The sequence below is a fragment of the Sphaerodactylus townsendi genome, linkage group LG13 (assembly GCF_021028975.2).
Source record: "Sphaerodactylus townsendi isolate TG3544 linkage group LG13, MPM_Stown_v2.3, whole genome shotgun sequence".
Taxonomy (NCBI): domain Eukaryota; kingdom Metazoa; phylum Chordata; class Lepidosauria; order Squamata; family Sphaerodactylidae; genus Sphaerodactylus; species Sphaerodactylus townsendi.
In genome coordinates, this window is record NC_059437.1 from 34,440,364 (window position 1) to 34,465,475 (window position 25,112).

The 25,112-nt window shown below is 40.7% G+C and overlaps 1 protein-coding gene across 1 annotated transcript in view; it reads right to left on the reverse strand.

Annotated features, from left to right (window-relative positions):
• Window positions 1-23,128, reverse strand: part of SPECC1L (sperm antigen with calponin homology and coiled-coil domains 1 like) — a 48,184-nt gene extending 25,056 nt beyond the window's left edge. The window contains exons 1-5 of the mRNA XM_048514148.1: window positions 22,880-23,128; window positions 14,923-15,112; window positions 10,237-10,390; window positions 6,743-8,376; window positions 5,532-5,739 (exon numbers count right to left, since the gene is read on the reverse strand). Coding sequence (XP_048370105.1) covers window positions 5,532-5,739; window positions 6,743-8,376; window positions 10,237-10,390; window positions 14,923-15,075 — 2,149 coding nt within the window. The 5' untranslated portion in view covers window positions 15,076-15,112; window positions 22,880-23,128. The remainder of the gene's footprint in view (window positions 1-5,531; window positions 5,740-6,742; window positions 8,377-10,236; window positions 10,391-14,922; window positions 15,113-22,879) is intronic.
• Window positions 23,129-25,112: the final 1,984 nt, after the last annotated feature.

Below are 25,112 nucleotides of genomic sequence, written 5' to 3' on the forward strand. Positions count from 1 at the left end.
AGTGCTAAAAAGGCAGCATTAGTTCTTCAAGGGCAATTTGTTAAAGCCTAACGTAAATACTGACTGCATTCAACAGGAGGATTGCATTCAGTTTCTCCTCTATCACAACAGCCAACAGATAAACAGTTATATAAAAATATCAAGCATGAACTTTATATATGTGAGGGGGCAATTTCAAAGAAAACATTCAAATGGGAGATGTCCCTAAAGAATTTTCCAATTATCTCTCCTGACTCCACCCCCAATACACTAGTAACGCTCTTTCAATGATAAATGCAACAAAAATCAAGTATTTTAACTCTGCTTCCAACAGTTTTAACTCTGCTTCCAACAAGTATTTTAACTCTGCTTCCAACATTTTTAAACATAAGCCAGCAGGCCACCAAAATGAGCCTCACTCTACTACTATGCTACAAAATAAATGGATGCTGGTTAAGCAACAGAGTAACCAACAAAACAGAATCACCCTATTAAAAGTTAAATTGGCTAGCGCCTCTACATGGATGACAAAAGCCTAAAGAATCAGGCCAACAAGCCAATCACAGACAGAACAGGGGGTCTCTGCAGACTCTGCGAATTCCCTAAGTATGCAGAATAGTGTGGTCTAAAGAGTGCAAAGCATGGTTCAAAAGAAAATCAAAGTCCAGAACAGCTAAGTGTCAGTTAAAAAAAAAAGGGGGGGGGGCAGGGGATACTTGTGAAAGCCTCCAAGAACATAAGGAATCCTGAAAGAAATCAGTCCCCCTCCCAATCCTGTATAGATACCTTGATACTTATACCTATTGGTGAGTATGTTGATCTCCATTAGATAATGAAAAGTAGTAAAAACAGAATACCCTAGGGTATGAAAATACTTTAAAAACTTGCTAAATATGCAAAGAAATATGACTTAGTAAATGAACTAAGAGGGGAAAAAAAGAAAATCTTTAAAAATGGCATGAGAACCAAACATGTTCCACTAGGGACAGAATGATGAGAGCAAACATGTGTCAGCTAAATGCACGGAAAAATGAGGAAAAGAGTTGTTCAAGCCCATGAGAACAGAGGATCCTAGAGAGAATTTCCAGAGCATTCTCCCTTCCAATGCTTACTTATACAGGCCAAATTTCTCAGAAATGCTACCCTTCCTTGAGTATTAGGTGTAAATGACTTCTCAAAGCAAAAGATGCAACCTTTGCATTTTTGGAAATGCAAGTCATTATAAATTATGCTGTTTAATTCAGGGTTAGAATATGTCATCAATGGTTTGTGAAACACATTCTGACCATGCTGGCAGCACTTCTTTCAGACAAAAGCTGTGTTTGATCAGCATTAATTGCAGGCTATTTTAATGATTTTGTAATCTATAATTTCTGTAATCTAACTCTTGAATATATCTTTTTAGAGAGAGTTGGTTCTTACTTTCTTTCAGAATTGCAAAATACACCAGGAACAACCTCAATTTTGCTGTTCCTTAATTCTTTTTTAAAAAGCTGCCTCACTATGTGGTTGGAGCTGAACAAAGTTAAATATGACAGCATAATGAATAATACAAGCCTAAGCATTATTACTACCAGTATGTACATATAACTTTATTGCACATATAAAAACTGTGTACAAAAGTGTAATTAATAATCTGTATGGTTAATAATGCTACATATGACACAAACTCAATATTTAATCAAGTATATTGTAAATTTAAAAGACCAAAATCTAATCATGAAGACAAAATACACTTATTTAAGGTCTGCTTGACAGATGGTGGAGGGGATGTGTTTAAGATTGCCATTGTGATAGTTCAGCAGTTTAGGCTTCCTAGAATACAAATGTCCATTTCTAAAACCCAACTCTGCCATCTAGTGAGATTTTTTTTTAAGTTGGTTCCAAGTTTCTTCAACTTTCTCCTAAAGCATGGTGGAGAGGGGAGATTGTGCCTTTCCATCCTTACAATGGGATTGCTCTACTGGACGTTGAGCATATGTATACTATTTGAATAGGACATAGTACCACAAAACCAGTTTCCATAGGGCTAAGTACCACCACTGACTTGAGCATTATGTGCATGATCTGGCCCTGGGCATGGACATGCTGGCAGGGGCTAATGGGAATCGTAGTCCATGAACATCTGGGGCGCCAAGGTTGGACACCCCTGCCCTATACAAATATTACATCCAACTCAGAAAATCTGGATAAAGAAACTGTGATGCTAACAGGGGATCTCCCACCTCTCCTACCAGAAGCAGGATGTTCCCTAATTCTTCTGATATTTGCTTCTTCTGAACTTTTCAATGGTCAGCTTTACTATATGTAACCTTCAGGGGGATGGGGGTTATTTAATTGTCCTATTCCATACATCATTAAATGTGTATCTGAACCAGTTTAAGGAACTGAGGTGATTCCCCACCTCTCTCTGCTGTGTGTGATTTCAGAGATTATCGTGCTAGAAAAACACTACAATTTTATTAAACTCCTCAGCAGAATAAGACAAGGGAGGGATATGATAAGAAGGAAAGAAGCAGACTTATATACAAAGTTTAAGATTTTCTTAATAGTACAGTTCAGATGGCATCTGGCTGTTTGATAAGATTTCAGTTATAGATTTCTAAATTCTTTGAAATTATAGGCTTTCTGGCTGTTATACAGAGTCAACTCAGATATGCACTCTGACATATCATTGCCTCTTGGGACTTACGTATAATGAACTGTTTTTCTATACTCCATGTCCTTGGAGGAGTTCTTGCCATCACTGGAGACCACTGTCCCAGAAATTAATGAGGCAACTGGAGCAGAGTCCAGTTCTCTATGAGAACTAAGACAGCCCTAGTATAAGATAACTTTTTAATTGCTGTAACAAATATTTTATTGGAAAGAGAAAAAGACTGTTCCTCTTTCATCTGGCATTTTCCTATGAAAGCCCAAAGGCTGAAACATGACAAGCATGTCTAGTGCAAGATCAGCCACAGCTACATAGTTTGGCTATCTTGGGACCATGATTCTCCTGTCTTGGAGTTCTAGAGTACAGAGGATTTTGTTTGCCGAAAGAAGAAACAAAAAGTTGAGGCCCAGGCAACACCAGTCACCTGTTGGATAAGATTTGTGTTGGTTGTGATACCTGGGCAATTGGAAGGTGGGGGGGGGGAGAGAAAGACAGCCATTCTGCCCTGTTTTTAGCTATCTGATGCTTTCCTGCATTTTTAGCTATTGCTGAAGAAGTTGGCTGGGCAAGTGCAGTCTTGGAGGGAATGAGGAGGGAAAGAAGAGGATGGATTCTCAAGCCTCTGAGCTACAGGAAGGTGGGAAAGAAAGCACAGAGCTCTTTTACCATCACTCTCCTAATCCAGGCCCAGATGTCAGCATAGGGCATGTTTCCCTCAATCACAGAAAGTGCATGTGGGGATGGGGAAGAAAGAGGGAACAGTCTCACACTCAGATAGAAAGGCGGGGGGGGGGGAGAGGGAGGGCTATGTCTTGCTTCCAATTCAGATGACTGCTGATTTCGAGTTGTAGCAGTGGTTGATCTTGCACTGGACATGCTTGTCATGTTTCCACCTTTTGGCTCCAAGACCCTTTGGGAGAGGCAGGAGCAGTGATCAGAATTTAGGGCTTCCATATTGGGATTCTTCCATTCTGAACATCCCCTGGCTTTGGCTAGGTTCTGAAAGGAGGAGGAGACTTCAGGCTGTTTTGCAACCTCTCTGAATGTCTTTCTTCAAGCTAGGCTGACTTATGCCACAATGAAATACTGAAAAAGAAAAGTCTGAATTTATATCCCATCCCCTTTCTCTCCTATAAGGAGACTCAAAGGGGCTTACAAACTCCTTTCCCTTCTCCTGGCCACAACAGGCACCTTGTGAGGCAGGTGGGGCTGAGAGAGTTCCGAAGAATGGTGACTGGCCCAAGGTCACCTAGCAAGAATGTAGGACTGGGGAAATAAATCTGGTTCACCAGATAAGACTCTGCCACTCATGTGGAAGAGTGGAGAATCAAACCCAGTTCTCCAGATTAGAGTCCATCTGCTCTTAACTGCTATGCCACACCAGGTTTGCCTTCCAAACCCCCATTTTTTATGAACTCTTTTCTTTTATAGAAAGAGAAATGAAAGAATAAAAAATGAACCATACACCAGGCTATGGGAACAAACTAGCACTGAATAACTTTTCCTTCTTTTTAATTCACAGGTCAAGAAATAATACTGAGCATTTATGTCAAACTTGAGTGTATCAGTATTTAAAAAAAAAACTTGACCAAAGAGATCAAGCTGGCATAAATGGTTTCGCCACTGCTCCATCTGAACTTAACTATAATGTGAGATACATCAGGTGACTTTCCTGGCTAGGTCTCCTCAGTCCTAGCCTTGCGCTCTGGCTGCATTGGCTATCTCAATATAAGGCACACGGCATATGCTGTTTTATTGTAATCCTTGTAGTAACACTACACATTCATTAGTACATTTATCTTTATTATGCAGACAGTAGGCTGAGGCTGAGTCAGACAGGTGTGATAAATTCATTTTTGCTAGACTGAAGACAGAGGCTCCCTGAATTTTAGTTTGCTCTTGCCCAGAATACCAATTAACTGTCTAGACATAACCTGAACAAGCTCTGTCCCTCAAATTTGAAATATTAGCTAGATATTAAAAGGTGCCACATTTTAAGTACATTGTAATTTCTCATCATGTAGCAGTTATTCTTCACAGCAACCACAAGGTGTCATCCTCCACTCTTTTCCCATCGGACACTGTCACACAGCTGCTAAAAATAACCTTTGATTTCCACCAGGAGTTATAGACCCCATTTCAAACTAATAATTGTATTCATCTCCATTTCAATTAAAACAGTAGCTGATCTGCAGGGCCCAGACTGGAAATAGGAACAGATGTAAACCGGGATGGACTGGCCATTAAGGCCATCAGGAAAAGTCCCAGGGAGCCAATGGCCTGGAGAGTCCCCCTCCTGCTGAGGCAACCTCCTCCATAAGCTGGTGGCTCTTGCCACGTGCAAGACAGGTGTAAGGTGCTGCCACCAAAAGCCAGAAGCCCATGTGTATCAGGCAGCCTGCTCTTCTTCCTTGGGGTGGGTGGTCATTTTCTAGGGCTGTTTTTGCCTCCCATTGTGGTCCTGGGCACCAATCCCTACTGATGCATTTTCATGGGATGAGCAAATATCCATTCAAATTTGTGTATTTTTGCATTAACATTATCATTTGTATTAATGTGAAACGAAGTTGCCACCACCGTTGCCATGTGCTTGCTGAACTGGCCTGTTCCATCCCACTTTTCATTTGCCCTACTGCATTTATCCATTTTGCTATATATAAAGGTCAATGGTGCACCACGCAAATCAATGCCTAGGGCTGCAAAACAAGGACTATATGACAACTATGCGGAGATACCCAGCTCTACCTCTAACAGCATTTATAATATAAATCTATATTTACCATTAGAGTGTGAGAATTTTCTCTACCAGTCAGAGACTATTTTGATGCTTCTTTGTATGGGAACCCACAGTAACTTAGAAAATACGTGTCCTACATAAGAAAGATTCACTACTCACTCTCCAAGTCTGATATAATGAGATTGTCATGTAGTTTTACAGCTCGATGCTGCTCTACTTCATCCTCCAATTCAAATATGGTTTCCTTCATATCACTCCTTTCAGTTTCTTTTTCTTCCAGCTCTGCCCGAAGCTTTTCTAAAGTCATATTCAGATCCTGAATTTGCTTCTTAGCTTCTTCTTGGAAAGCTCTATATTCATCTTCTATCTAAATTTTAAAAAATTACTTATTTTACTTCTATGATAATCACTTCTGAATATTGCTCTACATTCCAACAAAATCTAGCTTGCCATAACAAAATATTAATATTACATAATTATATTTAATGGTATCATCCTCATATCTGATCTCATTTTTAGGATATTACAAAAACTTCCAAAATATATACAAAAGTAAAGCATTTATCCCATTATCTCATCATGAGAAGCAGCTTAACGAGACATTCTTGGAGGGAATTCCGGGTATATGGGGTGGTTTTGTTTAAGGTGGGAGATCTTTGGGTAGTTGAGGGAGGTGGAGTGATGGTCATGGGTACAGATGTATGGATGTGCGGGTGCTAGATCATCAAGACCTCTGAAGGCAAGGAATGAAGCATTTGTACCAGACTGACAGTTAGAGATATAAAGAATACTATCACATTATCAAAGGGATTGAATAAAGTGACTGGTTTTGGCAACAGATTGCTAGAAAGAAGTGAGTAAATCAAAGTAGGATAATGAAGACCAGAGAAGAGAAATCTGCAGTAATCAGAGCAACAGACAACCCCAGCTTTTACTGAGAGGACAGAGAGGAAGGGCAATATTTTTGGCAGGTTATCAAAAGAGAAGTAATGCCAATTAGCAATAGGCTCATGGCAACCTAAACAGAGAATAAATAAAGTCCCCCACAGATGAAGCCAAGACTTTGTCCCCACCAGTAATAGGCTTATGGAGACCTATAAAGAGGCTAAAATAATTAAATGAAAAGGTCCCAGATAAAGCCAATACATGTGCCTATTCTACAGAGTAGACTTGTAATGCTATCATTAGGGAAAGTTGTAATTTTTAGCTAAAAACAATCCGCACAAACCATCTCCAAAAAAGGAACTACACAATCAACATAATTAAAGGTCGATGTCCCCCTTCCCCCTTCCTTCTACTTCCTCCTCCACAAAACGCAGGTCATATGAAAAGAATTTCCCCTTGTTCAATGTTATTTCTTTAAAAAATACCTTTGCAATGGTGTCTTGCAAGCGATTGGCATCATTGCGCGTATGAGCTAACTCCTCTTGTAGGCTGCTGGCTAATGTCTCTGCTTTTTCCTTGTCAAGCCTGACACTTTCTAGTAAGTCTTGTATATCTGATTTGTCACCAGAATTGTGTATGGAATACAGTTCGGCTACCTTCTGTTTTTCGTGCTCTAACTGAGCTTTCAGCCTGTTCATCTCAATCTGATCACTAGCTACTGTGGCTTTGTACTCATCCAAAGCGGCTGCTAGAGTGTTCTTGCTCTTCTGTTCTGACTCAATAATTCGCTCCATATGGTGATTCCGTTCCTTCAGTGCTCCTATCATCTCCTGGGCTTCCTTGTTATCTTGTTCTGCCATTTTGAGAGTGTTGCTCAGATGCTGTTGGACTCCAAGGAGCTGTTCTCTTTCAAAACGTGCATTCTCTGCAAGGTCCATGTAACGTTGCTCTAGCTCCATATACCGCCCACTTTTCATGTCTTCATCGATAACATAAGAGATATGATGCTCATCTAAAAGTGATCGGAAATATTCCATCTGTCGACTGAAGTGTTCTAACTTGTCACTCTGCTGGCACAAGGATTCCATAAGAATAACCTTTTCTTCTCCAAGTCTTTCATTTTCACTGTTCAATTCTTGAGTAATTTGCTGCAAGTCTGCAAGTTCCTGAAGAGTTGCTTGAAGTTCTTCAGCTGTACTATGCTGGTTCTCTTCCATCTGATGTATCCGTTCTGTCAAACAAGCCACCGATACTTCGCTTGCATTGCCACTGCTCCCCTTTCTTGATCTTTCTATGCTTGGCACACCCTCAGACTCCGAAGATGATGGAGCATCTAAGGCATCGTCACTTGAAGTGAGTGGCTGATACACTTCACTGCACTCACTGTCCAAATTATCCATGGAGTTGCTATGTTGATTGTCCATTAAGGTGTTCTCATCCTGACTCAAAAGGTCTTCTACTGAACCAGGAGCAGAACCTTCCACTGAAGAAGTAAGGGTGCCCCCACCATCACTGTGGTTTCCAGCTGCAATTTCTGGGCTCAAGGACTGGTAGCTAAATAGTTTTTCAGTGTTATCCAGTCTTTGCTCCAGAGAAAACCCTAATGCGTTTAACCTATCCTTCAACATCCGATTCTCATTTTTCAATTGGTTGAGTTCCTCCCGGATGGCAGAGTTTTGTTCTTGTAAATGCAGTAACGTGGATTCTACATCAGTTGGCTGGTGGACAGCAATGGTTTCTTTTTCTTCAGATTTTTCATCCCCCTCATACTGATCTTCATTAAGGCCTAGTTGAGAACGCATCTCTCTGAGCTCATTCCTTAGATGCAAGATTTCTACATCTTTCGTTTTGGCTAATGTTAAAAGATCTTTCACTTTTGCTTCCAAAACAGCTTTGTCACTGATCTGATTGTCTGATTTAGACTTGGTCATTCGAATATCAGAGTCTGGATTAGTACGACTACGGGAGCGCTTGGCAAGGATTGGATCATTGCTGGTCTGTCCTGTTAGCGGCAGTTTTTTACTTTGAGTCAGCCGGGAACGGTCACGAATTCTTTCCCGAGAAGAGCTAGATTCTTTATTTCCAGATGAAGTGTTACGTTTGGCTACAGAACTTGAACCTGTGTTTTAAAAGGTTAGAAAACAATTAAACTGGCTGGTAATTATTAAATTCTGCACAAAGCATTGTGTTCTCCAGAACTGTGCTGCACAGTCTAATCTTCATAGTTGTAACTGAATTATCAAGAGTATGGTAACAACACATTTTATTAAAACTGGATTTAAGAATTGTGTTTTTGAAGTTAGAGCAAATATTTTAATCTTGGCACTCAAAGGCTCATTCCGCACATGCAGAATAATGCACTTTCAAACTGCTTTCAGTGCTCTTTGAAGCTGTGCGGAATAGCAAAATCCACTTGCAAACAGTTGTGAAAGTGGTTTGAAAACGCATTATTTTGCATGTGCGGAAGGGGCCCTAGACAACTGCTGCATAGGACTTACTTCCAGACAAGCTGTATGTGATGCTTGGCTTCAAATGAGTCCTGTATGGCAACTGGTCACCCAGGTTGCTAGCTCTCTTCCACCACATCTTGGGCTTTGGGAACTGGGGGGGGTGGGGGGAGAGAAAGCAGATCCTGGGTACTGGACTGGGCATGCTCAGTCCAGTACCCAGGATTGTTCCCCCCACCTCACTTCCCAAGACTTGTGAGAGTGAGGGTTGAGAGTCCAATCTTGACTGCTGGACTGAGTGCATTCATTCCAGCACATAGGACTGTTCCCCCCACCCTGTTTCCAAAGGCCTGCAGGTCTTGGGAAGGGGGGGGGGAGATTGGGGGAGGAGAGTCTGATACCGGGTGCTGGACTGAGTGTGCTCAATCCAGCATGCAGGATCATTCTTTTTTTTTGTTTTAGAGGATGTGTCTTGCAAGCTTCACAGATTTGACACAAGAATCAACATGAATTCTAACATCAAGTCTGTGAAGATTTGAAGATACATCCTCTAAAATAAAAAGGGGAAACTATATATTGTCTTGTTGCTGCGCCCACCAACAACAGCTGTTTAGAGCCCGCTGTATTGTTTACCACAGCAGGCTTTACTGATAGTAAACATATTTCTTCTGATTCTAAAGGCATATTATTCCATCTCAAAAACAATTAGACAGCACATTTATACAAACGATGTCTTTGAAAAGCAGAAGAGTAAAAATATGCCATCTGCTAGGTATTGCTCAGGTTAGATATTCCTTCACATCATGGTCTTGAAGACTGAAGGCTCCCTACAGGTTCACATGCTGCCTCCACCAACCTTAGTTTCTCTCCAAACCTTAGTTTCTCTCTCAGTCATCTTTAAACATGAGCACCGTTAGGCCATAATAACCCCACTGGCACAGTATAGTAAATACTTGCTCTCCAAACCAGAATCAGAATGATAAGCCATAATCATAGTTTGCCGATCTGGATGTCAATCATGTCAGCTATTGTTAGTGCCAAACATAAAATGAAGAGGGCAACGCCCGTGAACATTTCTCCAAATCAATCTAGCAGAACACCAGCCTATGATGAGAAGGATCACCTAGATGAATCTTAAATGTTATCAGATTAACATCATACATAGATCACCACTTTGTATGGAAAACTCTAATTTAAATGCCTTAAAGGCGGTAAGGATAACAGATGCCTATAGCAATGTCTTTTCAGTAGTGATCCTAATCAGGATAAAATATCTGAACCTTCAAATTTTCAAAAGAAGCAAAAGATTGTTATTCAGGAAAGTGTAACTGTTGAGTATGAAGATCTCGGCAAAGAGGCTAAGGAAATGGAACAGATGGGAGAACTCATAACGAGGAGAGGCTTTCAACTGTTGGCCAGGTTCATCCTACATCTTTTCACCATTTTCCACTGTATAATGTACATTACGATGAGCAATGCCTTTGCTGCTGAATCAGCATGAAGAAAATCTTTGAGACAATTTTTTCCTTTACCTGTAATAGGTTTGGGTTTGTTCTCCAAGTTGTTCATAGTGGTCCCTGCAGTGGGAGGTGCTGTAGAAGTGCAAGTACTCTTCTTTCCTTTCACACCGTTGCTCATAGTAATCCCACCAGCCATCCCAGCTAAAAGATCATCATTGCTCTTTGTCTAGACAAGATGATAATGTTAAATCCAAGTCACTAGTAATTAAACTTAGACATTTCATATATGGTTATTGATTAAAAAGAATTGTTCATTAACAAATTATACATGGTATTAAATACTTTTTAGAAGTAAAAAACAGAGAGGGCAAGATTTATTTGCTTCAACAGTATCTTTAATTGCATTTTGAAAAAAGGATGCTGTTTTTAAGATGAAGTTGACAGGATGTTACTCCTACACAGAAAGATCTCTGTTAGCCTCTGTGACACGTTCCTCTACTATCACCTGACAAAATACAACTGTAAACCAAACAATTAATGACATAGCAATGTTTTTTGTGATTGAGGTATCACTGTTTTTGTTGCTGGATGTATCCCTATGCAAGTGATTCCCCAAAAAGCCTTTTCACTTGAATTTGCCACGCAGTATCCCAAAGAGGTTAATACCTGAAATATCATGGTCTTACAGCCCCATTGAAGGATCAAGTATATAGACTTGGGTTGCTTCTGAACATTGCACTACTAGAGAATTCCTACAAATAGCTGCGGTGTCATCCTTTATCATGTGTATGATCAATACAATCAAAGACAGTCATTTTAACTATAGGTTTTTGGCATATGAAATCCAATATTGCCAACCCCAAAAAATGCCCACTATTTTTGGTACTACATCAGCAATACGTAATAGCATAAAAGAGGGGCAGCAAGTTAATAGAGAATCAGCTTCTCTAAACAGCCATTATTTTCAACGGGTGCTGAAACTGACCTCCAGATTTTGGAAGCCAGGTAAATTACCCAGAAAGAGACCCTTTAAAGTTTAAAGAACCCATCTGGGGGCTGGGCACTAACTTCTCTTTCCCTCCCTCTAATCCCTTAATGGGAAGGGCTCTTTTTAAACAGTTTTGTTTGTTTTCTTTTGTTTACAGCATGATCATCCTTTTTACTTAATTGTGTACTTGCAGCTGGCCAAACCACCTTAGGGGTGCATCATTTTCACTCAATTTGATTCTAATTTTTTTAATACAACTTTCTGAAACAATAATAATGCTCCTGGTATATAATGAACATTGTCATCATGCCTCTCCCAGCTTTCCAATATGGAATTAAAACAATGATTTTTGAAGTTTATATCGCTAGTAGGGACCAAGCAGTTACTTGGCATGTCTTTGTAACATCAAAGAATGGTCACTGCAATATATTTGAATTGGGGGCAGAGAGAGCGGCTCCTAAAGAATATGTGAGTGTTCCAACTGGTACATAATGCAGTAGCCCAACTCTTTCCAGAGTTTGTGAGACATGACCATAGTCAGCCTTATGCTTGAAAACTCTGGCATCCTCTTTCTAGGTATGTAAAAGTGGTTAAAATCAACTATTTTTCAGGGAATACCTAACTTCAGTTAGCCCATGTTTGCCTTGAGAAATAGAGGTCAGGATCCCAGTCGTAAGAGAAGGGAGGTAGGGCAGGGTTTCAGGAAGACCTTTTCTGCGGTAATCCCAATTTATGACTGAAGCCTACCTTATCATTCACTGCAACATTTTTTGCAGTCAAGTCACAGCTGACTTACAGAGACTTAAGAGGTAGTTTGTCATTGACTTCCTCTACATAGGGACCCTGGAATTCCTTGGAGGCCTCCCAACCAAGCACTTACCAGGACCAACCCTGCTTGATTGCCGAGATCTGACAAGATTGGGTTAACCTGGGCCACCCAGATCAGGGCTTTAATTGCATTAGTGGCAGCTGAAAATTTCTTTCATCTTATCATTTAAGGAATAAATGCATGGCGGCCACTAAAACCATGAATAGTTTACAAAGACAAAACGTAGCAAATTGAACAAACTTTGATAATTTCTGATTGTGGCTTCTCTAGCAAAACTGATTAGTTGTGCCAGCAAATCCAAGCTGGTTAAGCTCTATTGTCAATTGTCTGCGCTGCCACCACACCTAGTATGAAAGATATGCTAAGCAAGTTAATTATAGAAACTCAATGTAGGTAACAACTATGTATTACTGAGCCAAATAGGTCAAGTTGTAAAAACTCTAGTATGATTCAACTTGGAAAAATCTACAGTGAAAACATTTAATTAACATTAGTCATGCTTCAGGCTGGGCGTTTCAAATGCTAGAGCTGTTGAAAGAGCTCAAGAACCTCCTCCTGCTATATATACACACTCTGCCTCCTGTACACTCCGCCCCACATCAAGAGCTGGGAAACAGTTCTCAGGAATACAGAAGGGGAGAAAGCAACTTTTGTGAAACAGATAGTAGTAGTAGTAGTTAGGGGTAGTCCCACTGAGGTATCCCTTCAGTGTAGAACTTGTCATTTCTTCCTATGATGTTCCAAGTTGAGAAGTAAAAAAAGCCCTAATCCTGTCTCAAATAAAGAACTGTTTATTTTGAATCTTGCAAAAAAGGCTTCTAGTCCAGATTACCACTTCCACAGCCAGCCAAACAGATTCCTCCAGAATACAACAAACATCAGCATTTTACGCCCCCCCCCCCAAAAAAAACACCAACCCAAAACAAAACAAGAGCTTATGACAGAGCAGGCAGAACTGGCTGAAAATGTATGTAAGAACTAGAGCTAGAAAGTGAAAACTGCCTTCTATTGGTTTGGCCTCTCAACTTTCAGCACAGGCCTCTCTGGCTGCATTCAGATGTCATGAAAAAACCACAAACAAAAAAACCTAATGCATTCCCTCCCTTTGTGCACCATTTATTCTTATTCCATTTTAACTCTGCTTTTCCTCCAAGGTGCTCAGAGTGGTATAGATAGCCCCCCCCCCTGCCTTTTGAGGTGGATCAGTCTGTAACAGAGTGAGAGGCCCAAAGGGAACTTCACAGTGAAATCTGAACCAGGTTTTCACACTTGTAAACAATCTAACCACTAAATTGACTATCGTTTAGACATAACTTCAATTTATGTGATGTCAGAATCTGGCATTTTACCTTTAAACCTACAATTTGTTAAAATGTCCAACTGAAATATCACAACATTTTTTAAAAGTTCTCAAGCAGGAAAACTTTAACCTGAGTAAGACACATGAGGGTGGACTTCCTGCCTCATTCCTGTCACAAACTATCAGTACTACAGTCGAGATATGAGATGAACCTACTAAACACTACACTAACCATCAAAGTTCATCTACATCTTACAGAAATATAAATAAGAATCAGTTTATCTACAGACATTCAAGTTAATTAAAAATGGTATCTCCTGAAGAAGTCTGCATTTTTTGGAAGGTGGAAATATGCAAGCACTAAACTGCATGAGGCCCTTTCAAAACAGTAAACGTGACAGAGAATCCAACAACTTACAAGTATCATTTACAAACATTCCTCCTGCAAGGGAACATCTATGTAGACTTAATACCATTCAACCGCTTGCAAAATGCAGCGCAAAAAAATGAATCATCTTCCAATATAGATTAAAACCAACGGCACCATCACAACTGCCTCTTTTAACAGGAAAATATCCTGATTATGAAAATTGGCTGATGGGTAACTGATGTTGCTTGAGATGCAGGTACAAAACAAAAACAAGAAAATGTATACCTGCAGCTGGCCAAACCGCCCCAGGGATGCATCATTACCCTTCCTATGTTAGCAAGACGGCTGAAAACTGTTAAATAAGCATTACAAACATCCTAGTCAGCTCCTATGTGAAGGGTTACTAATTTTACAACATCAACTCACGTGCACATCACACTTTTGCAGTAGGCTGCTGAATATCATATTTGAATCAATGTGCAAACTGCTCCAACAAATCTGTAGGTCATGTGATCATGCTGACAATGTCTACATGGCCGGCGCACTGTGGCCTTAACTTCCTCTTCCTACCATACCGAAATGGAAACAGTGAGTGGTAAAGGTTTACCTATCACATGCCACTTGTACTAGATAAGATAGAAAATGGAGGTAATATTTTACCAGGGCTAGAAAAAAAATTCTTCAGCTATTTTCTTGTTAGAGTAGGCATGTTTCTATTTTTCACACAATGTGAAGAAAGCACAGCACCAACAATGTTAACAGCCCAAGCATTACAAAGAATGCAAAAACAACCAACTAATAATGATTATATTCTTCCCTGTGAGTGTTCATTTACAGGCCTTAGCTTAGGTAATAATGCAGGCTCTGGGTTTTGGCCCCATTCCTTCCATTTCTAAACAAGAGACAATTGTTTCAGCTAACAGTGGAGGATGATTGCCTTACAAACACACTGACGCATAATGAAAGGCCTGCATAGAATGAAGGCCACGATTACATGTCCACACGTGCAACATGACATCTTACCTGAGCTCCAATGAAATTTAAATATCATGAACCACTAAGTCTTTAAAATATAAAAAATGAAAAACAAAATTATTCATATGTCATGGCTGTATTCTTGGCTGATGGCTAGAGAAACCCTTTAGCACAAACATGTGTTAACAGTATTTAAATGCTATGCCTTCTTCTCATACATATTTTGTTCTAAATTATCCAACAGCTGCACAATTTAAAGTCTAATTACGGGGGGGGGGGGGGTGGAGGAGAAATACCTTTAATAAAGTTGCTGCTGTTCCAGTTTTTGAAAGTTTCGCTACTACAGATACTGTGGACCCGTTTTCTGACTTAACTTTTTCTACTGTTTGTATTTTACCTATCCCTGGGACTTTGGGTGCTGAACCAACAGTCCGGTTTGCTTTCTTCATTCTTGGCTACCTGTTTGCCAGGCATTTACAAACAAGTCTGGAAAAAAAGAAATGGAAAAACATTACAATGAAACACATGATATTTCTACGTAACAGCATCCTTGGGCCCAGTATTAATTTTAATGCCCAATTCCATCCCTTACATGCAAGCTCAATAAGCATCATTTTATTTCTGACATTCATATACCATATCATGGCAATGAGCTCACAGTCTGTTCTTGAGTCCTAGAAGAGCATCCCTAGTTTCCCCCTTGCCCCAGTCTTGGGCTATGTATTTCCAAGACCATTTTCACACCATGTTTTCCCGAAAATAAGATAGGATCTTATATTAATTTTTCACCAAAAGATGCATTAGGGCAGTGGTGGTGAACCTTTGGAACTCCAGATGTTATGGACTACAATTCCCATCAGCCCCTGCCAGCACGGCATTAGGGCTTATTTTCAGGGTAGGGCTATTTTAGGGGAAATATGATACCTTCACAATTCATTAAAACAGGCTCTTGGCAGCCCTGTTGCTTCCTCGTCACGTGTGATGAAAGCTGCATCCTCATTGGCAGGAAGTACTCTGCTGGATCACACCATCCTGATCTGTAACTACCGGTAGGGGTTATTTTTTGAGTAGGGCTTGTATTTTAAGCCTCCTCCAAAAATCCTGAAAAATCACGATCGGGCTTATTTTCAGGGAAGGTCTTATTTTCGGGGAAACACGGTAATACTAAAACTAGTGTGCTGCAATTGCTTGCTTAGGTTAAGATCTTGTGAGAAAGTTTAACACACAAATCATTACAAGAAACAAGGATTCTGCCAATGCCCTTGGCAAGGCAAGTGCTATCCTTCAGTGTGTATTAATCTGTGGCCAAGTTGACACACCTATGCTTAAATCATTTCCCAACTGCCTCTGCAATTGTTTAAAGTAAATATGCAATTAACTAAAGATAAGCAATCATATACTTTTCCTCCCAATGTAAAATTTATTTGCTAGGGTAAAATTTGACTGGACAAAATTAAAGTTAGGGAATATTAATTAGAAAACATCACTATCTTTTAGAAGATTATAAAATTATGTAAGTGTATAAACAGTACTGCGCATAGAAGGAAAAAAATCTGAGGATCAACAATTATCACCACTACTTGCTTGCCTGAAGGGTAAACAGTTCCTAAATTACGTCAGAATAAAATTCTTGATAGGTAGTATGTTATAGGAGCCTTCTGGCATTTTAGAGACTAACAGATTTAGTTTTAGTGGATTGCTAGGAAGCAGCAGTGTCCTCTTCCCATTGAGCCCACTACATCCCAGTGGCATGAAAAAGACAATAGGGAGCAGAGTTTCTCTATTCAGTCTTCTGTCTGTCCTTTGGGTAAATCCACTCATTTATCCTAGGCCTTCAACACCATGGAAAATGATGATTTCTGGCAAGTGGAAGAGCAGACAGGGAGAAGCAAAGACGATATGGCAGAGAGGAGGCAGAAAGGGCTGGCCTCACAGTCCTGTACAGCAACCACACTAATGATTTATTTATTTACAAATAATAAAACAGGGATGAAAATAATACCATCCAAGAAATTACTAGAATTTTTCACAATTTATAATGTGTATAAAATAGAATAAAAAGTAAATATAATTAGCCACTGAAACTTAAGGGTGGGATTATTTAAATCCAAAAACATTTCTTGCATAATAACATTTTGTTTTAAAATGCCTTGTGACCAAGTTTGTCATGAGTTTTAATCACACAGGCACAGAAATTTGCCACATGCTTCAAAATATTAGTATTTTCATCAGCTATTTTTTTCTTAACAAGCCTTAACTGAGCAAGCTGGAGAACAATCTTTGCCCATGACTCCTTATAAAAAGGGCAGCAAAAAGTACATGACCCACACTCTCAACTCCTCCTGTAGCACAAGGACATAATCTATCTGAATCTGCCTTCCAGAACAGCAGATGGCATGGCTGCACACCTGGCTAAGTTAAAGGTTCTCCTAAGGGATGGACATCTCAATGAATAAGATATGAAGCTGGGCTCCTATCATACCTTCCTTTTAAGGAAAACATAAAACTGGGTGACCTCATCGAATCTTGCTGTTGCTCTATGTCAGTGATGGCGAACCTTTTAGAGACTGAGTGCCAGGGGTAGAGTGAGGCGAAACTGCACCTGGGGCACGTGTGCGCCCTGTGCCCCTTCCACACCCCCGCTCTGCCCTGGAATAGCCCCAGAATGTCCCAAAATACCCCCGCCCCTGCCCCGGAACACTCTTGCCACACCCAGTATGTTGCGCACCCCTCGCCCCCTTGGCGCTATGCCACTGCTGAGTGCCCAAACTGGGGCGACAGCTCATGTGCCCACAAAGAGGGCTCTGAGTGCCAGCTCTGGCACCCGTGCCATAGGTTCGCCACCACTGCTCTATGTCTGGTATCTTCTGGTTGACAATACTTTTCGCTTAAGCATTATTTTAAACCCTAGGTACACAAACAGCATAGTCCAAAAGAACATATTTTTACATGTCTCAGGACTGTCAAAAGCCACATTTCCTCAACACTCAAGACAGCATGATTTGTGTGTCTTTATACAGAACATTACAGAACATTGCTGTGTCATGCTGGAGGAGTGATGAAGACTATGACAGAAATCTGGAAAGGAAGGAGAAAATCCACAGGAGATCAAAAGCAAGCTGCAAAGCCATGGTGTGTCACTGATCCCCAAACCATGGTTGAGGGATCAGAGAATGTTAACTGAAAAAGCATAATGTTTGGGTATGTTTTCAGAGATGAAAACATACATGATTGCAAGAACATTAACACAGACCAGGCAATAAAATGGGATCTTGAGGTTTCAAATCTAATGAACAACAGCTAGAAACTCTCCTAGTCTGACTCAGAATACATCTTGAAAAAACATATAGCATTGATTTTCACTGAGAGTTACCCATTTTCCATGCCAAGAATGGCAGCCAATTACAGAGGCCAAAACAAACTGCTAAAATATCTGGAGAGAAAATAAACACCTTCCAACTCCATAGCAATAACTTCCTACCATCTGAATTCAAAATTTAAATTTGGTCTGAAGATCAAATATCACTTCAGCCTCTCTGTACGGAGTTTGAAATAACACCAGTGTTACCACTATATTTAAAAATAGAAATGTATCTAATTCTCAGTATGGCCCCGTTTGTGGATATTTAAATCCAGAGATCTGAGCCACAGGCAGACGAGACAGATCATTCAACAAACCTGAGAAAAGTCCCCGATTTGCAGAAAAGGCTGAAATTTCCCAGGGAGATGCTGCCTGGAGAAGGGAAGAACAGAAAGCTAACATCCAGTGTGGTGCAGTGGTTAGAGCAGTGGTGGCGAACCTTTGGCACTCCAGATGTTATGAACTACAATTCCCATCAGCCCCTACAATTGGCCATGCTGGTAGGGGCTGATGGGAATTGTAGTCCATAACATCTGGAGTGCCAAAGGTTCGCCACCACGGGGTTAGAGTATCGACCTGGGAAATTGAGTTTCAAATTCCCATTTGGCCATGGAAGCTTGCTAAGTGGTTGCCAGTCACACACAAGCTCTCAGCCTAACCTACCTCACAGGCTGCTATGAGGATAAAGTGGAGGAGAGGAGAATGATGCAAACTGCTCTGAATCTCCATTGGGAAGAAAGAAGGGATATAAATGAAATAATAAATAAGCCTGAAGACTGGGGAGCAAATAAAAGACAGGCTGGTTGATGATTCGTAAAGAGAGATGGAAGTACAGAAAGTCAAGGTGAACGGGCGATGTTAGGAAGGGAGAAAGGGAAGATAGTGTGGGGGAAAAGGATACAGAGGAAAATGAAGTGACCCCTTTAAGTCCTTATAAGTTTTCTGCTTGTAAAGCTTATAATAAAATACATGAGGATCTATGCCACTATAACCTCAAGGCAGGCATGTAAGAACAAGCCTGCTGGATCAGACCAGAGTCCATCTAGTCCAGCACTCTCCTACTTGCAGTGGCCCACCAGGTGCCTTTGGGAGCTCACATGCAGGATGTGAAAGCAATGGCCTTCTGCTGCTGCTGCTCCCAAGCACCTGGTCTGCTCAGGCATTTGCAATCTCAGAACAAGGCCCAAGAGAATTAATTTCCTCAGCAAACTACGAGGCTGATAGGGGGGAAAGAGGAGAAATAGGTCTCATTTATCTCCTCAGAAAAGAAGAAATTCACAGAAGCCAACGTTTCTCAGCAATGGCAAAGAGAACTGAGGAAATGGTCTCCTTCCCGCTCCTTTTCATTCTGAAAAGGCAGGAAAACAATCTGGGAAAGGGGGAAAGGAGTGCCTTCCCTTAGAGCGTCCAACCTCTCCCCAAGGCTGGCTTGAACAAAATCCACATGAGACCACACAGGTGCCTTGACAATGAACCCAATATAATTTAATTATGATGGTTTAATGCTAATCAAAAGAAAAGAGGCTGATTTAAAACCATAGATAGATCAATAATTAAAATGAAACATTTTCATTATTTAGATACTTCCTTTAAAATGCATAATTTGTTGCTACAATCATTTAATTATTTTTAAATATATATTTTTATCCACTATAGCTGATATACTGGACTTGTGATTTTGGTAATTAAAAGCCTCAATAATTCTTCCACAGTAATCAATATACTTGTTGCAAGATGACAGAATCCCATCTCATTACAAATAATGATTTGGGGCATGCAAATCAGTGCAAGAGGAAAAGATGATTATGTATTTGTAACAAAAAGCTACATAGTAATTTAGCTTAGCAAGGAGCCAGTGACATCAGAAGAATAAACTTTTAGCAGCAGATAATAAACAGGATGAGGCAGTTCTAGAAGCTTTCATCTCATACAAGAACTGATTTCAGTTTCTTATATCATTTTACATAAAGCAACACAGTGAGAAACCGGTTTGAAAGGACTGGGCCAGGACTTTTCTTAAAGAACTATGCTTCCCATATTACAAGATGTCAGCAAGAAAAATACAAAACAGATCAGCAAACACATTACCTATTTCATTTTGTTCCGTTTTTCCAGTTAACACTCCATAGTTTTCCAAATGGTGATAGAATTGCCTTTAAACTTAACTTTGTCAGGCACACACTAAAATGGATTACAAATCCTCAGGTGTACAAGAACATACAAAATCCTGTTTCAAATAGATGCACACAGAAAGCCTACAAGCAAGGCTCATTCCGCACATGCAGAATAATGCACTTTCAAACTGCTTTCAGTGCTCTTTGAAGCTGTGCGGAATAGCAAAATCCACTTGCAAACAGTTGTGAAAGTGGTTTGAAAACGCATTATTTTGCGTGTGCGGAAGGGGCCAAAGCCTCCCCCTGCACTGGCATTCAGAGAGTTACTGATTCTGAACATGGAGGTTCCATTTAGCTAAAAGCTACTGATGAGTTCCATGAATCTGTTAACTGAACGAATTGCCTGTTCTTATATCACCAAAGCCTGTTTACTTTATGGTATTCTCAGGATTTTTACTTATTGTTGCAAGTTCATATAGGTCAATCACACTAGCTCAAGTACTCAGATGGCTTCTCAATATTTCAACATATTCACAATAATGAAACAAAGCTTCCCCCATAACTAACTTCGCTAACATTTGTGATACATCAACAACTTTTTGTGAGTTCACAAAAAGAAATCTATTTGGAAATTTCATTGCGACTTCAACAATTCTTAATATCTACGGATTTTCAGGAATCCTCTCATAAAATAATGTAAAACACCACATAAGCAAAACTACCAGGGCAAAGCTTAAAACAAGAAAGGCAAATAAATTCTTCAAGACTCCCTGAAAATACTGTTGGTTAATAGTAGCAGCAATATTAATTTCATTATCAAGGGATCTGCAAGCCTTCCAGTGATGTTCTTACTGAAAGACCAACCAGACAATAACTTGCTAAGTAAACATCATATGTGCAACTAGCCACCTGCTCAGGAGATTTAGGCATGAAAGTTTTTTTAATCTCAGTGTCAGTTTAATACCACCACAATGTTTTAATTAATGATTCAAAAATGCAAGAATTGCAATATTCTGGGGTTTTTTCTTTTAATCACATAAAATATCTTTTAATCCAGAAACATTTTTATGTGAACTCATAAACATATTTTTTGTCATTTCATTAATGATTTCTGAAGTAAAACAAAGATGAATCCACGAATACCAGAACTATAATAATTCATGGCCATTTATTATGCTATGGTCAATGGCCAGCCAACAAGCTAGAAGCTGAACAGGGAGATAACACAGGTCAAAGCAAATCTGGGGATGGTAGTAAGAATGTTGCCAAAGTTGTGGTTAATGTTTGCAGAAGGACAACTTTATTGATTTATTACCATGACATGTGAATTTTTACCTTTAATTTTTTCTCACTTTCAGCACACTAGCAGTATTTGGTTTTTGTTTTGCCAAAGCAAGTAAACCAAACTGTATTTAATCAAGCTCTGTGACAAACAGCTTTTGTGACTGATCTCACCTTGCTGTGAAGTCTGAATTTAGCTATAAACTAATTGGTCAATGTTTCTCAGTTTCAGCTCTTTTGGGTTCCTACTGAGAAGAACGGCCTGATTCAAACTAATTAATTAAAATAGTAAATCTGCAACATGGATATAACAGCAAGGGTTTAGCATACTGATAAATTATGAGAATTCCTGAGATAGAACTCATACAAAGCACTTTGAAAACAAAAATGCAACTTACATAACTATTACATTACATTATACGAAACAGCTTCAATGACTTTCCAGTCAAGTGAACTTTTTCCTCTTAAAGCATTTAAAATTTAACAAAACTCAAACACAATGGTGAGAAGTCTTACCAGCAAAATCTGCAAAAGCATTCACAAATAACAAATGTTTCCACTAACTAATTACCTATCTTCTTGGGTGTCCTAGTGATCTAGCATCCAACCTTCTTTCCATTAGGATTATGCATATTAAAGCAAACATTCTACATGGCACCCTAATTACAAACATTTACTGATGTGCACATTTTAATGAACTATTGCCCACTTAGTTATTTTCAGAACAGATGTTAATATTAAAAGAACTGCAAAAACAGAGTTAAAAATCCAGCAGGTGCATCATTTCTATGCAAATATCAGCTGTATGCAAAACAATCACGAGACCAATAACTGGCAACAGGATGAATACTTATGCTATTACTAGCCTTTATCTTGTTTCCATTTATGAATTAATTTATCTAGAAAAAACTGCACTCCCTTTCCAATGCTCCCAACAGCTTGTACATCAAGACTATCGATAGAAACAATTTCAAAACCCGAAAACATTTACACAGAAAAGTCACAAGCTGCGCCTTCGGCATTCCACGGCCCTTTAGCCCCACTGTTGACATCTCCCTCTAGGACCACGCTTGGATGAAAGCACCACCGTATACACTAACAGGCTCAAAAAAATATCCAGCGCCCACTAAGCCTGATAGCTTCGGAGGACCACTTAAAGTCTCGCTCGCTCGCCAGAGACCAACCTGGGACAGCTCCCCCCGCCCCTCCCGTAGCCCACCGACCCCCCAAAACAAGACCTCGCGCGCGACGTCCCAAAGGTTGCCATCACAGCACCGCCTGGAGCCTCGACGCCACGACAGACCCCCCCCCCCCCGGTTGTGTTTGCTCCGACAACGGAGTCCCACCGGGGCCCTGTCCCTCGAAAGGGTCCCTCGAAAGGCAAGGAGCGCCCCAGTTGCGGGACAAGCCCAAAACACCACAGGCGGGCCCGGCGCTGTGCGGTCCGTTTGAGCGAGCCACGACACGGACGGGGCGCAGGACGACAGGGAGGCTCACCGAGGCAGGCCTGGGCGGCGGCGCTCGACCCCCTTCTCGATTATGAGGAGGAAGGCCGGGGGGCGTTTCCTCCTGAGGCGGCCCCACTCGGCCCTTCAGAGGGTTGCGTCGCCTGCTAGTTCGTTGTTGCCACTGTTGCTTCCTCCCCTCCTAGTTTAGTCACTGAGGGAAAACCGGATGAAGCGCATCTAGGGCCAGCGGCGGTGACAACCCCAGTTACGATTATACTCCTCCGCTTCAGAGCCAGGCGCCGTACTGCGCAGGCGCCAAGCAACGCGCAGGCGCAGGATGGCTAAACAGCTGGGTTCGCTGCCCCAGCGGGTTTTTTTACGCATGCGTCGCTCTTCCCTTCACGTGGGCTGCATGAAATCTCAGCTGCTGAAAAGAGTGGGAAACGTGCGTCGTTCGAAGCGAAAACGTGGCTCTTGGTTAGTCTTCCTCAAGGGAACAAATTTGTGTAGGCGTGCAGGGACAGTGACGTGGATGAGTTTCTTCCTCCTAATCCCGGGCAATGTTGGGTGTGAGATGTTATGCCAATGCAGAATCCTATAGCGAATAGTTAATCAGCTGGGAAACAATTCGGTGATCGTGTCATGTTGCAACCCCAAGAAACTCCAAAACATTCTTGCTTTGCTACCTTATATAGTATAGATCCTGCGCTTAAATCCTTTTGGGCTCCTTTCTAGAGTAAAGGAAGAATAAATTTAAGTTAGGCACCATGTAATAAGGGGTGTAACTACAGAAAATGGAACCTGGGGCAAGCCCTGCAATCGCTCCCCGACTCTGCTGCCCCAGCAACGCCTCCACAGTGGGGCAGTGGAGTGTGGGTGTGTGAGGGAGATCACGAGGGAGCGGCACCAAGCTGAACAACCCTCTGCTACTCCAGCACAGTCTTCACAGCGTTTCCTCAATGAGGAAGAGCTGCAGAAGCTGCACTAGGACAACAGATTCAAAGTGGGGGGGAGCGGGGGGGGTCTTCAGGAGCCTGAGATTCCCCCGTCCAGACTCAGCTGCCCTGTGAGGAAGGGCTGTGGAAGCTATGCTGGTGTGGCGTAATGCAGTTGGGGGCCCCCTGAGGGGAAGACCATGGGGTCGCAGGAGACAGCACCAGGCAGCGCAATTCGCCTTCAGCTCCTCGCTCCTGGAAGGCAGGGAAGGGAAGATGGCCAAACACGCCCCACACATGTCCCCAGGGTATGGCGCCCCAGGCTTCTGCCCTCCTCACTACATCTAGGCATGTAGCAAAAAGTTTTAGAGGTAAAATTAATTTGAAAGAGACACTAATCCTGGTTTATCCTCCAGTAAACTGGTTTTGTTCCTTTTTGTTCTGGAAACTTGCAAAATCTCAATAAAAAACAAACCTATTATCTTGACTTATTCTCTCTTCCATCTGATATTATTCCAATTTATTTCCTTTTTAAAAAATCATTAATTTCAGTATTAATTTCAGTAAGTGGAAATTCTGAAGTTATGACCTATTACTGCGATGAAAGTGATTATTGGCTATGAAAAAGCCCTTGAAAAGATCAATCTAAGGATAGCAAGAAATTATGACAGGGACACTTGAACATGGAAAGAATTTGCGTGTCCTCCTTTTCCAAGATTAGTAGATATAGAATGCAGATTAGTAGATATGAATGCAAATGAGTTAATACAGCATAACATCCATTTACAAGTTTAGTACCCTGACCAGAATGTTTTAAGGATTCAGATACATACCCAAGTTTGGAAATAGTCAATCTGAAGAGCAAACCCATAGGAATTCAAGGTAGCTCAGCTTCGGTCCATGAAAATTGGTAGCAGAACTATCCTACTGAGCTGTGGTTACAGTAGAGTCATCTGCCCAAACAGTCAGACTTCAGTGGAATTTACCGGTTGCTACATTACTTGTAGGATTATAGTGATTAAAGCTCTTTATGATATGTTAGGTTCTTAAATTTGTTTATTTCAGGCAGTTTTTACCTTTCAGAGGCACAATCCCTATTGCACCATCAACCAGATCATTAGTCCTATTCTTTAAGCACTTACCAGAGCAATTAATCATGTTTCTTATTCCTACTGGGAACTGTTTGATTGATAAAAGCTAAGTACATTAATAAGTAGCCAGTAATGGCTGACAACACAAATAACATTGCAAGATTCTCAATTAAAAGAAAATTAAGAAATGTACTAAAATAGTTGCCTGAAATGTAGTTCCTAAAGTACTTTTGGAAATGATACCATATCAGAGCAT